The sequence below is a fragment of the Haliotis asinina genome, chromosome 5 (genome assembly GCF_037392515.1).
Source record: "Haliotis asinina isolate JCU_RB_2024 chromosome 5, JCU_Hal_asi_v2, whole genome shotgun sequence".
NCBI lineage: Eukaryota > Metazoa > Mollusca > Gastropoda > Lepetellida > Haliotidae > Haliotis > Haliotis asinina.
This window is the reverse complement of record NC_090284.1, coordinates 38,007,812-38,020,945: the sequence shown is the minus strand read 5'-3', so window position 1 is coordinate 38,020,945 and position 13,134 is coordinate 38,007,812. Positions and strand designations below refer to the sequence as shown.

The 13,134-nt window shown below is 41.4% G+C and overlaps 1 protein-coding gene across 1 annotated transcript in view; it reads left to right on the top strand.

Moving 5' to 3' along the window:
* Nucleotides 1–5,017: 5,017 nt before the first annotated feature.
* The window catches only part of LOC137284229 (protocadherin Fat 4-like), a 52,497-nt gene continuing 44,380 nt past the window's right edge, over nucleotides 5,018–13,134 (top strand). Inside the window, exons 1-5 of the mRNA XM_067815961.1 lie at nucleotides 5,018–5,319; nucleotides 8,114–8,217; nucleotides 8,560–8,619; nucleotides 9,121–9,272; nucleotides 12,440–12,490. Coding sequence (XP_067672062.1) covers nucleotides 8,151–8,217; nucleotides 8,560–8,619; nucleotides 9,121–9,272; nucleotides 12,440–12,490 — 330 coding nt within the window. The 5' untranslated portion in view covers nucleotides 5,018–5,319; nucleotides 8,114–8,150. The remainder of the gene's footprint in view (nucleotides 5,320–8,113; nucleotides 8,218–8,559; nucleotides 8,620–9,120; nucleotides 9,273–12,439; nucleotides 12,491–13,134) is intronic.

Below are 13,134 nucleotides of genomic sequence, written 5' to 3'. Positions count from 1 at the left end.
CCTGGATAGGCTACTCATACTGGGTCGAAGGTTGTATTATACATTCACGTCAAGGGAGCTAACTGATGGTTGGGTTTAACGTTTCTCACCTGCATGGACCACTTTAACATCAAACCAGTAATATCAGGTAGCTCGATGGTAAACACACTTCTTGCCACCATCTTGTCAACCGATACCGTAAATTACACAGTAAGGAGCTCTTCAGAATATGAAAAGGTTGGGAGCTAAAAAGGTTGGGCAAGGACTCACTACTATCTTACTTTATAATATAAGGCTTTGCAACCAATCAGGCTTACACGAAAAAGATAACTTGCAACGCGCCCGGAATAATCTAATTTTTTGCTTAGATAAGCAGGTACAGGTACATTTCTGGTCTTGTATACATCCGCACAGCATGGTGTGATCCAGCATCAAAGAGTGTTCTTGTATACACCCGTACAGCATGTTGTGATCCAGCATCAAAGAGTGTGCCTATACCTACACCATGAGCGCCGCGTCGACTACCTTACCACGACTAACACAATGTATTCTGGACTGAGAGCTGGCAATAGTAATGTGGTAATGTTCTGCTGGAAGTACACAGTAACGATACGACCACTATTTGCTCTTGCGTTAACTTACTGCTCATCCTGAAACCCGGAGTGAGGTCAATGTCGACGATGTCGATGATGTTGTCAGCTTGCTCAACAACATTTACACGAAAAACAGGAAAAAACATGATCTCATAACACTCACTACTTGGGCAACCCCCAAAGATCATTCCACCCACGTCACCGTTTGTTGCCAGTGTCAAGGAAGTCCAAAGTAGACCTAGATACATCAGATCACGTTTTCCAACGACGATAGGTCCAGCGCTGATGCTCTTGGCGACAACGACGTCCGAGTAACGGTCCGTCTGAATAACACGTGCACGTGGACATGCAGGTTCCATCTGTACAGCCGATTACGAACCGTATGTTCACTCACAGCGTTCGATATTAACCTCTGTCCTTAGGCCCGAAGCTGACTCACATTTTTTTTGTACAGGATCCCTTTCATCCCCACTAACTAAGACAATTGTTTCCAATTTAAGATATAGGGTCTAAACATTCTGATTAGGACCCACACCCTTTTATGGTTCCGGGTCCGTGGGTCCTGCAGCTTTTTATGGTTTGGGGCAAACACTGTTCAGCGGTGGCTCTGTGGACCTCCGGTTGGTTGGAAATAATCTTCAGGAACCCATGCGACTAAGGGGATCGCTGACTTGGTTGGCATGTCATCGAATCCCAGCTGCGTAGATCGACGTTCACGCTGTTGATCACTGTATTGTCTGGTCGACTAGATTATTTACAGACCATATAGCTGGAATATTGCTGAGTGTGGCGTGAAACTAAACTCACTCACTCACTGACTCCAATCTGAAAGGCACTTTGACCACCGTTTTCTAACACAGTTGTTCTGATGAAACGATTTTGTGTGAAATTTGTCTCCATTGGTTAACCATATCGACGACGACCACGTTTTTGCGTCAGTTTTGAAATTTACCGCAACCACGTTCACGTTCGCGACACTGCCAGGAGCTCGGAACACCGAACCAGGAGATGCAGAACACGTGATAGGAATAACCAGTTTCTCAGTCCATATACAACCATACAACTCAGTAATATCACGCCAACATGGAACTGAAGCTTTCTAAAGGATATTAGGGGTAGATATTAGGATATTCGGTGCATTTATCAGAGACCAGTATCCGGGGTAGATATTTTAGTCCGTTTGGCTCTACATTTGACCGATGAATTGCAATATGTAACTAGAAAACTAGTAAACACTCGAAATGATGATCATAATCAGACCAACTCTGTCTTTCTTTTGCAGAATTTATGCCCTAATAATAAAATGTAGTTGAATAAACTATCATTAAAATACTGACACAGTTCACTATTTGTTATGAGGGAGGAGTGCAAAGGGAGGAACAGCTATGTGTATGAGAAGCACGTTGACAAGCACCGGCAGAGTTATCATTATACTCATGCTGTCTCCATCCTCTCTCGCACACCTCTCTGTTCCTATCTTTACACTCCTCAATCGTAACACATGGTGAACTGACTCAATATTTTAATGTTTTAATGGGTTTTCTAATTCCAGGACAGAAATTCTGCAAAATGTTTGTTTAGAGTTGGTCTGATGTTTTGATTATGATCAGCGTTTCATTGAGTGTTATATGTTGATTAGTTTTCGAGTTAGATTGCACTTCATCGGTTCGCTTTTGGGTGAGTGAGTGGGTTTAGTTTTACGCCGCTCTCAACATATTCCAGCTATATGGCGGCGGTCTGTAAATAATCGAGTCTGAACCAGACAATCCAGTGATCAACAGCACGGTCCGCTTTTGAAAGTATTATAGCAGTAGACATTAGGTGCTGATGTCAGGGGTAGGTATAAGTTCATACCACGTTGTAAATGGACCAGTCATTTTCTAAATTCAAATGTAATCATACAACCTGGCTCTCAGTTAACATCATCCCTTACTTATTGTGGCTAGTGGGAGCTATATGTAGTGTACACGTAAGCACATGCTATTCTAGGGTCTGACTGGATATCGAGTATTTAGTTACACGTGATTATGTCACTCTCAATGAGAAAAAAATGTCACTGCGTTGATAAGTATAGATAGCTCGCACACCTGTATAGCTGATTATGAGCGCCCTGATAGCAGAACTGTCGTCAAACATTTATTTGACAATTTCATGTAAATGTCTTGAAGTAGTGACAAATAATCCATTGCCTCGAACAGAGTTCCGCAAACCATTGGCCACTTCGGGGTATTCATGTGGCAAAGTAGATAACATGTTTATCGATAAAGACTTCAGTTTCCTACTGTAATGATGATGTTTCGGTATACACCCGTACATCCTTAAAAAGTTATCAAGCAACACAGTGTTAACATCTTGGTCAGAAAGGACTATGACAATTTTTCCATGTGACAGTAGTGACAGTTGTTATACACTTCAAACAAACTAAAAGTGACATTTCCGAATAATCTTCTCTCTTTCGGGTTACGAGTTTTCCTTTCAGCGCGGCAAGTGTTGAATGTCATCAGCTTAATGTTGGAAGAAGACACCGGTCGACCCTAGAAATACGCCCGCTCATGCCCCGTGTGTCAAGAGGTGTATTAAGAGCTTATAGTTCGTGAACGATTCGTCTCGAAATGCATACATCTCTGTTACATGAGAGAGTGTACATGAATATATGATCTAAATTACAGCATAAGTTGTTAGATGCATGAATCATTTAAGAACCGGATATATCTGGAGAGCATGTGTTGAAAGGATGATATGGATGCACACAACTGGTGTAGTTTCTGTGTAAACAATGATGTAGAAGACATTAACCTGGGTTAATAGTATTGTTAGACTAGTGACAGTAACACCATTAGTGATGGTCACCATCGCCCTTCAATAACACCCACCTCATAACCACGAGTTTCCTGTAGTTGAGCAGGGTGAAGTGGGGCCTGCCGGGGTACATTAATGATTGATGTACTTTGAGGACTTCATGAGTGTATTGTACTGAGTAAAGTGAGGGAATCGATGTGTATTAGTACTGAGCTAAGTCGCTGATTTGATGTGAATTAGTACTGCGCTAAGTGGGGGATTTGAGGTGAATTAGCACTGAGCTAAGTGGGGATTTGATGTGAATTAGTACTGAGCTAAGTGGGGACTTGATGTGAATTAGTACTGAACTAAGTGGGGGATGTGAGGTGAATTAGCACTGAGCTAAGTGGGGTGACTTTGTCTACATTAGTACTAAGCTAAATGGGGGGCTTGATGTACATTAGTACTGAGTGAAAATGAGGTCTTCTTGGGTGCATATGTGGCAGGTGCACATTGACGAATTCATTTATGTATTACTGATGAATGCTTTGTGAAGACGTTAAAGGTGCATTAAAGTGATGTACTTAGTCATGGGGATTACAAGCTGTTCAACAACTTGGATTGAAAAAATATGCAACTTTGGAAAAAATTGTGACATAATGCTAGAAGTGAAGTCCATTTATTTAAACTATGCAACGTCCACCTGCACCATACATGTGCACTCCCGGGGGAAACTGTTGAAACGATGTTGCAATCAAACTAAACACAAACAGCTCCGGAGAAACAAACACAATCAGCCGATCAAACTAACCGGAGTAGATACGCACACATTTTCACATTTACAGAGATTCCTCACACCATGTAAAGCTTTCGCGAACATAAATCAATAAAACCCTCTGAACATCTCCCTCCCTCAGTCTAGCCATTTGTGAAAATACCCACAAATTATTACTGTGTACTGGTCTCAGCTAGTGGTCGCCCACAAGCACATGTACGGTAAATGCTGCCACAGTCAACATGGGGCTTGGCACTGATTAGGGTTGCGGAACAGGTTCCTATAGAAAGAGTTCCACAACAACGTCACACAAGCTTGTGGGTTCCTGCGTGTAATGGTGTTCCATTTCGAGATCAATATTTAGAAGAATTTACCCCTGTGCGAGATGATTGTCCAGTGTCTCAGACTGATGGAGATGACTGGATTGAGACCTTTAGACAATGGTACGGTCTAAACACAGGTCCCTCTTCTCGGACGAGACTGTGAACTTGTGGTGATGGTGACGAAGGTTAAGATGGCGATCACCACCAAAGTTCGTAAAGTTCATCTCCTTCTTGAAAGGACGCCATGCTCGTTTCACAGGAGGAAATATGGATATGATTTCTGGTTTAAATCTACCAACGTGATTACAATTTCATTGGAGAAAGGAAATAAGTGTCTCTTTAACTATCAACAATGACACACTTCAATCAATATCGCGCCTACATCACGTGAAAGTGAACAGTTTTGAACTTTGTGAATGCGCTCTGACTTGATGCTTGTTCAAAAACGTATTACTCTCATGCAAGCTGGCCAGATATTTCACGAATTCCGCAAGGTGTTATCGCTCGGCCTTTGACCGGGATACCTGCTCACAGCCATCAGTAACTATCAATGACAACGCGTATACTCTGCCCATATTGTATGTCAGGTCTGTTGCTACTTCGAAAGGCGTCACACCCTGTTAAGAGGTCTCAGTTTTGTCAATGTCGTTATTTATGTACGAATAACCGTATGACGGATAGGGAAAATACACGCTAAGCTGTATTTTGTGCTCGTAACTAACGCAGGTCCTGTCATCTACTTAGATGCTGTGCTGGATTACGCCTTGACTGAAGTACTCCCCTTGGATGCTGTATGTTGTATGTGGTTATAGAGGAATTTATTTGTCTTCTATGCGTGACTGACCAGCAGGTAGTCAAAACTAAGTGAAAGGTAAGTGGACAAACCCTGAACTGAAAAGTTAGTACTCACAAACACATTAAGTGAATTTTGAGAGAGAGAGAGAGAGAGAGAGAGAGAGAGAGAGAGAGAGAGAGAGAGAGAGAGAGAGAGAGAGAGAGAGAGAGAGAGAGAGAGAGAGAGAGAGAGAGAGAGAGAGAGAGAGAGCATTATTGTTCACTGTCCTTTTCATTGTCATATTCAGTGTCCCAGTGTTGGCATTTGTCAATGTATATCATTGCTGATTGCAATATGTGTCAATTCTACTTAGCATTTAAGTACTGCTTAACAGAAAATTTGTAAACCTGACAATAAACATTGAATGGATTCATTGGGTAGAACAGGATATTGAAGACGTAGTACATCAGAGGTAGGCTACCTTTACTTTCCATTCCATGATGGTGTATACAACACTATATATCACAGTAACGACTATATCACAGTAAGGATCATGATTAGATGGCAAATAGTTATAATAAAGTTGACAGAAAATCGGCCCCGATATTATCATAATTATCGTCGCAGTCGCCGTTTACACTGTTCCAACTATGCCAGTATTTACTCAAAAGTAAGTCCCTGTTGAACATACGCTCCCGGACAAAAGTGAATATACTGTCTTGTTTGACGCTGGTCAGCATGCAAGAAACAAGAAATGGGTATTCGACGGTGATCTTTTTTATATTGATATCATCCGGTTTCTTTTCTGGGTGCGGCGTAAAACTAAATTCACTCACTAACTGTTTCTTTTCTACAGCTTCGTATCAAGGAGTACTAGTATCTTACAACAGATCTTGGCACTTGAGGTTTCAAAGTACATGTCTGTTACACATTCGCTGAAAAGAGTAATGATCAGAGTAAATTGTGAATTTACAAGTGTGATACTTTGTATTGCTGACACTTTAGCAGCTATAATAATCAGACTGCTGCTAACAAAAACATTGATTTATTTTAACCAATTATAATTACAAAGTACCAGTCATCACACACAGTGCTATGAAATTCGTTACGATCATAGCTCTGTACATAATGTAGCTTCACAGTCAATACCACTGTTGACAAAGATACTGTTAATCTCTACTTCTATGAAATCACGCGCGGCAACCACGTGACGCAGTATTTATGACATGTATCAATTTATCATTACTGAGATTTGTTATCGATAACAACGATGTGCAGCGTAATTAAACAAACTACTAAAAACAGATTTCATCTATGTGTAGAATTTACCATGTATTGCGAAATGAACAGACTGTACACACAGAGTTGAAACATGTATGGGTAATTGTTAGGCTGATAGGGATGATGTTTACACACTTGTCAGTGTTAATAGACCCATTTGGATTCAGTTGAATTAGTGTCTGGATACACTGGGATCTCGCGTGCTCGGGAGTATTCTTCACACCTCGACATTTCTGTTACGGACAGGTTCCTAAATGCTTTTTGCATGTGACGAAAATGGTTGGTCCCAATGTCCCCGGATAGTAGAAGTCGCTGCTGTTACTATCGCACAGTATCGTGGCTTAATACAAACCACAAGCCGATACCAACAGTAGAAATACTACTAAGACGTATATTCCCTATTAGTGATCAAACAGACTTACATACTATAGAGCCGTGTCCCTAGAAAGATTAATAGATGTAAGGAATATGTCCAGATTTGCTGTATGATTTTGTAACTCAATACGAAAGTATCACCCGTATTGTTACCGGCCGTGGTGATAGATCTATGTTTGAATTAAAAAGCCATTAATATTTTAATGCGTCATGGTGGTGTCTGTGAGAACAGGTTGAACCGGAACCCGGACTTAAGTTCCCACACTCTGCTGTTGTCACTTTACTGATCACAGAACGGACACATAATAACGCATGCCACACTTAACGGCACTAGCCTTCATCTAATAGACGCACTGCGCATATAGAACGGACACCATTGAAGGATGCTTTTAGGGGAAGTAGACTGTGAAACTGATGTTTAGGCAATTTGTGGCATTGTCAAGTGTATCTTCGACAATGTAGATATAGCTGCTCCTTTACGCAGCAATGTTATATTACTGATATACCTTGCTTGGGGTTATTGTCACGTACATCGGGGTTTGTTGAAATAGTATTATTACTCAGGATCAATAAGATCCTGATATTTACGTTAGCTGCGCATGTGCCTTGGCAGCCCTTTGGTGAGCCCTATGGCTGGTGGGTGGGTACCAGCGGTTTCACGCACTGTTAATAGCACTTCATGTGTGGCTTCAAGTCACAAATTGAAAACGTCATCAGGACTAAGGTTTGTCAACAATGACAATTCAAATTCAATAGAATCTTTCTGTAAATGACAGCTTGGAATCTGTACAATAGCCCACTGGGACCTGGAAAATCGGATTATCTATTCTTGAGTCATATTCCACCAAAATGACACTGATCTATGGTCGATGAATATTTCACAAAGTCTCCATGCTTCTTCGTTGCCATGCTCTATTAACCTGTGTTCATATCACCATTCTATTGAGATAAATACCCTAGGCTCAGTTTGCAAGCGTGCTCTGTCACAGAAATGGTCGTTTTTAACCTATTTCATATGTATCTTATTAGTCTGATATTATCTCTTATCTGGACAAGAGCGTATTTGTGATGGAGATTCTCTACATGATCTCATATGGGTAGCCGTTCTGGTTTGGTGACCACCCTGGCATTATTCAATCCTTAAGACAGTTTATCATCTACGTTGAAGTGCTGTGTGAATATTTCATGGATGCATGTTTTGTCCTAATGGTTCCACTTTATCTGAATACTCTAGGTATCTAAGCAACTAAGACCTTGCAACGGGCTGCAGTATGTCACCACAAGCACTGCTTGGGATTCTCGTCTTTCTTCTGCTTCCCCATCACTATGCTGCTTCAGGTATATCAACGTCTTATGTAGCGCAGTAAATATTATAGTCGCCGTATACTGTCTGGCAACATACAGGGTGGATAATCTGGCCGTTAAGTAATGTTAAAACGTCGTTGACTCGACTCATCAACGCGGTGTGCTTGTGTTGAAATGTGTGTTTTTAATTGTGAGTAAACAGTGGCAATACTCGCATGCATTAAACACAATGATATTTGTACGTGTGAATGGGGATTATATTGTGACTAACTTGGTTATCTGCCTGTTAAATATATAATTAACATATTGCTTCATCTGTTCACATTTCATAGTTGGACTGAATTTAACGATATTCAAAAACGCCTTTCATTATAGACTGTGTACAGCTTGACTCTGAGATGAGTCCATTCTACCATGAAGTCGAAGAGAGTTCAAGTAAGTGACATAGTTCTCACCTGGCCTGGCTACTGCCTATTCCATACTGTAACAAGTCAATGTCAAATAAACCCGGTACCCTCCGGGTTTCAAATATATGCGGTATATATTTTATGGTATTTCGTTGTCTTTCCTAGCAATTGCTTTTGCGATTAACTTCTCATAACCCGAACAAATATTATTCCTGACTGACTTAAAATAGATCTGGCGAGGATTTATTGGATTGCATTATTGGCCTAAAAGATAACTCTAATACCGTATTTTGTGTACCGTTCATACATTCTGCGGTGAAAGGATTAGTGATGTCATTTAATTCTTATGTTAACCGATGCTGCTGCAACAGACTTCTTTGCAATATTGCAAGGATATATCGTTGATCCCACGCCAGCTATATAGCCAGTGGAGGTCAGCTTTTGCATGAAACAATCTTTGATCAGATCCATGCTAATGTGTTTGTAACGTAAGCTGTCACTTCTTTCACAGCTTTCAATCATTTTTCAGCGAATAAAGTGTATCTAAATATAACCCTTCCAAGCAATCGTCAAATGACACTCACTACAACGCCACCCAATCACATCATACTTGAGAGGAGTCCCGAAGCTGGAAACGTCAGATGGATCGTCAGAGTTAATGGCTCACTGGATGCAGAAACTGTAAGTTTTAGCAGATTGGCGATAATAGTTAATTTGTCACTGAATGCAGAAACTGTGAGTTATAACGGATTGATCACGATAAGATTTAATTGGTCATTAACTGCAGAAACTGAGTTATAGCAGATTGACGGTAAGAGGTAATTGAAATTAGTCTCATACGAAACACCAAATTCAGTCTTTAAATAACTTGTGGTTAATTAATACGTGGCGATTAAAAGTTGCCAAAAGTCGTTTGCTCCACTCTCGCCCGCCAATGAAACCACAAGCAGGGCACGTAAGTTGCCAGAGCCTTGCAGTGACGTCATGAGAGTGTGAGGAAGTATTTTCAGTTAGTTGCATATAAAATGAGTAACAAGCTCGTCAATTTGCTGATTTCAACAAAACATGCCGAATCCTCGTGTTGACGTCAAATGCTCCCAGGTGTCGGGTGATGGTGCCAGCATGAACAGATTTCCACCGGACCCCTCAGTTCGTGTGTGTGTGTGTGTGTGTGAGGGGTGCGCACCCCTACCCAACCCCTTTTGTCCAGAAATTTTGTTATATGACCATGAAGTGTGCCCCCTACCACCCTTTCTAAATAGTGTAGACCACCCTTTTCCCAAAACCTGTATCAGCCCCTGAATATGTTGTTTGTTAGTGAGAAATGCGAAGCGAGCGTTGTGGAAGCCTGTACGTATTAAATCGGGTGGTTCGACACCTACCTCGCTTCCAAGCCAGAAATTCAAAACTACTTGCTAGCTGTAGTAAATGATTGATGACCAAAGGGATTTTGCATGACACACTTGTAACATAACGATTTCTTCCTCGGAAGCGAAGTATATTGTGGTCGAAGTGACCCACACCCACCTCGTTTCCAGGAGTTAAAGGGTGGTGGGGTAGCTTTGTGGTTATAGCGTCTGCTCGTCACGACGAAGACCTGGGTTCGAATCCCCACATGGGTACAATATATGAAGCCCATTTCTAGTGTTCACTGCCGTGATGTTGCTGGAATATTGCTAAAAGCGGCATAAAAGCAAACTCAGTGAGTGATTGAGTCAGTCAGTCCAAGAGTGAAATTGTTATGTTATAAGCAATGTCATTCAAAATCCCATTGTCCATCAATCAATTACATATTTTACTACCAGTAGAAAGTAGTTAAGATGTTGCAACTCGGTGAAAACAAAAATATTTATTCTCTGACTGGCGGATGTTCGCGACAGGGCGCTGCCATATTTTAAGTTCGTGCTGTCACGGTCTAAAGTCAGTTTGAGAATCAGATTATGGTTTGTTTTCATCAAGTTAAAAGGTCGAAACTACTTCCTACTCGTTTTGAATCATGACCAAAAAGATTCTGCGTGACACGGCTTGTAACAGAACTACAAGAACGATTTATAACCTTTATGACAACAAGCGATTTTGAGAGGATTGTCTATGAAAATAAGTTGTCTCGGAAAATAAGCAAAGCAGGTGACAGGAAATGATTTATGCATACTACCGACGAGAAATAAGGGAACTAATGAACTAAATCCACTAAATCAATATCAATTTTAGGCGTCAAATTCAATATCTGGTGTGTCCACCATGTTGGGCAACACATTCACGACACCTTGATGGCATGCTGTTAATCAATTTCCGGATGGTTGCCCGTGGTATTGCCCGCCATTCCTCTTGGGGAGCTGCACCAAGTTGGGCCAGGTTGGCGGGTCCTGGGTCCCTGGCGTACACCCTTCGACCAAGAACGTCCCAGAGATGTTCAATTGGGGACAGGTCTGGGGACTTAGAGGGCCAGTCCAATGTCTGGATACCTTCTTGTCGGAGATAAGCGGAGACAATTCGGGCCCGATGTGGTCTGGCATTATCATCTTGGAATACAAGATTTCGGCCGATAACTCTAGCCAATGGAGCCACAACAGGATGCAATATTTGGTCAACGTATCGCTGATCAGTCATGGCTCCGTTAATGATGACCAAATCTAATCGTCTGTCATGTGTAATCCCACCCCACACCGTGACACTACCACCTCAATATCGATCATGGTCAAGAATTGCTGCTCTGGCATATCGCTCCCCGCTCCGACGCCAACAACGTTTTCTGCCATCTGTGAATCGTAGGCAAAACCTTGACTCATCAGAGAGCATGGTGTAACGCCAGTGGCGCATAGCCCGTCCCTGATGCTGCCTAGCCCATGCCAATCTTTGGCGCTTATGGTGAGCTGAAAGGGTGACACCCTTAAAAGGCCGTCTTGCTTTCAGACGAGCTTGATAGAGTCGGTTTTTAAGGGTTGAGGTTGAAATACGTCTCCCAGTGACTGTGCGGAATTCTCTATTGATGGCAGGGGCCGATTTAAACCTATCGCGTAGAGCAATTAACCTAATGAGACGATCCTGTCGTGGCGTCGTTGATTTTGGTCTACCACACCCAGGTCTCGTTGCAACCCCACCCGTTTGACGGTACTTATCCCACAGGCGTGAAATTACACCCATTTTGATTTACCCATCTGCCGGGCAACTTCACATAAAGATGTCCCCCCCCCCCCCCCCCCCCCTCGATCATCCCCACAATTCTCCATTTTGTTGTTTCACCGAGATACTGCATCGGAGGCATTTCTGTCAGTAAGTGTCAATGTCTATTGCATTAGTGAGTGCAACTTCTCCAGTACATTTACAGGAGTTAACTTCTGTATGCACGTGTAGTACATTATGCATTATGCGAAATTCCATTGTCATTGGTTGTTGCATTTGGGAGATACGCCACGATAACAGACCCTGTCACAGTCAAAGTCATCTACATTCAATTTCTTGGTTCCCTTATTTTCTGTCGGTAGTATATTTGTACCCCTAGAGTATGTGTAAACTTTAATGGGTCAGTGGATGCAGAAAGTGTATGTTATAGAAAATTGATAATTAAAGTTATGGATAACTGGGTGTAGATACTGTAGTTGGTAGTTATAGATGACTGATAATCAGAGTTATGGGTAACTGGTTGTAGATGAGATGAGATATTAGAAATGTGTAGTGAACCTGATAAATGGATTCGTCGGACAATGTTTTCCTGTCAACCATTCACTGAAGATGAAAAATGTTACGAGTTCACCAACTAGTTTTAAACTTAACCATTGCAGCTATTCTTGAAGTTTTCGAAATTTCATTTATTTAGAATTCAAATGACAGAGAAAGTCTTGTTTTAGGTCAGCCAAATCAGTGGAGATCTCAGATGTGTAGGACCCCTTGCACCAAGAGTAAGTGTTCTCTTTTCGGCTATGAGTTTGACAGTACTTCGTTAATATTTGTTATATCTACGTGTCTTAATCACATTGTTTTACTGTCTTTAATTTAAAACCGTTTTATTATTCCCAGAGTGAAGACGGGTGATTAGATACCAAATCCCTACGTCACACGTGTGTTATGGATATACAGAAGCTCACCCAAGTGTCTTTTGATATCAATCATATCAACATGAGTTGATAAAGTTATAAATATCCGAGACTTGCCGTGGATATTTTTACCTTTATCAAAGAGTGTTGATGTAACTGATATCAGTAGACACGTGGGTGAGCTTCTGTAGGGTGAACCTGTATTAACCATCCAAAATCATTCTTCATTAGTTTTCAATGAAAAATGTACATATCTGACCGCTGTACTACCATCATACTTTCAGTGCAGCGATGTCATAGCATTCTGACGTCATCAACTTTATGACGCCATATCTTTGGCAGGGCATATGCATTGTACAAAATCTACTGACAAAAACGACATCTCCTAGGAGTATCATATGATCTCACTCAAGCTTATTTTGGATGATAAAACACATAATTGTATTTAACGAGATCCCGCTTTCGCTTGCCAAGTAACTATTCGCTCGTTCAAATAGCAAAAAAAAATA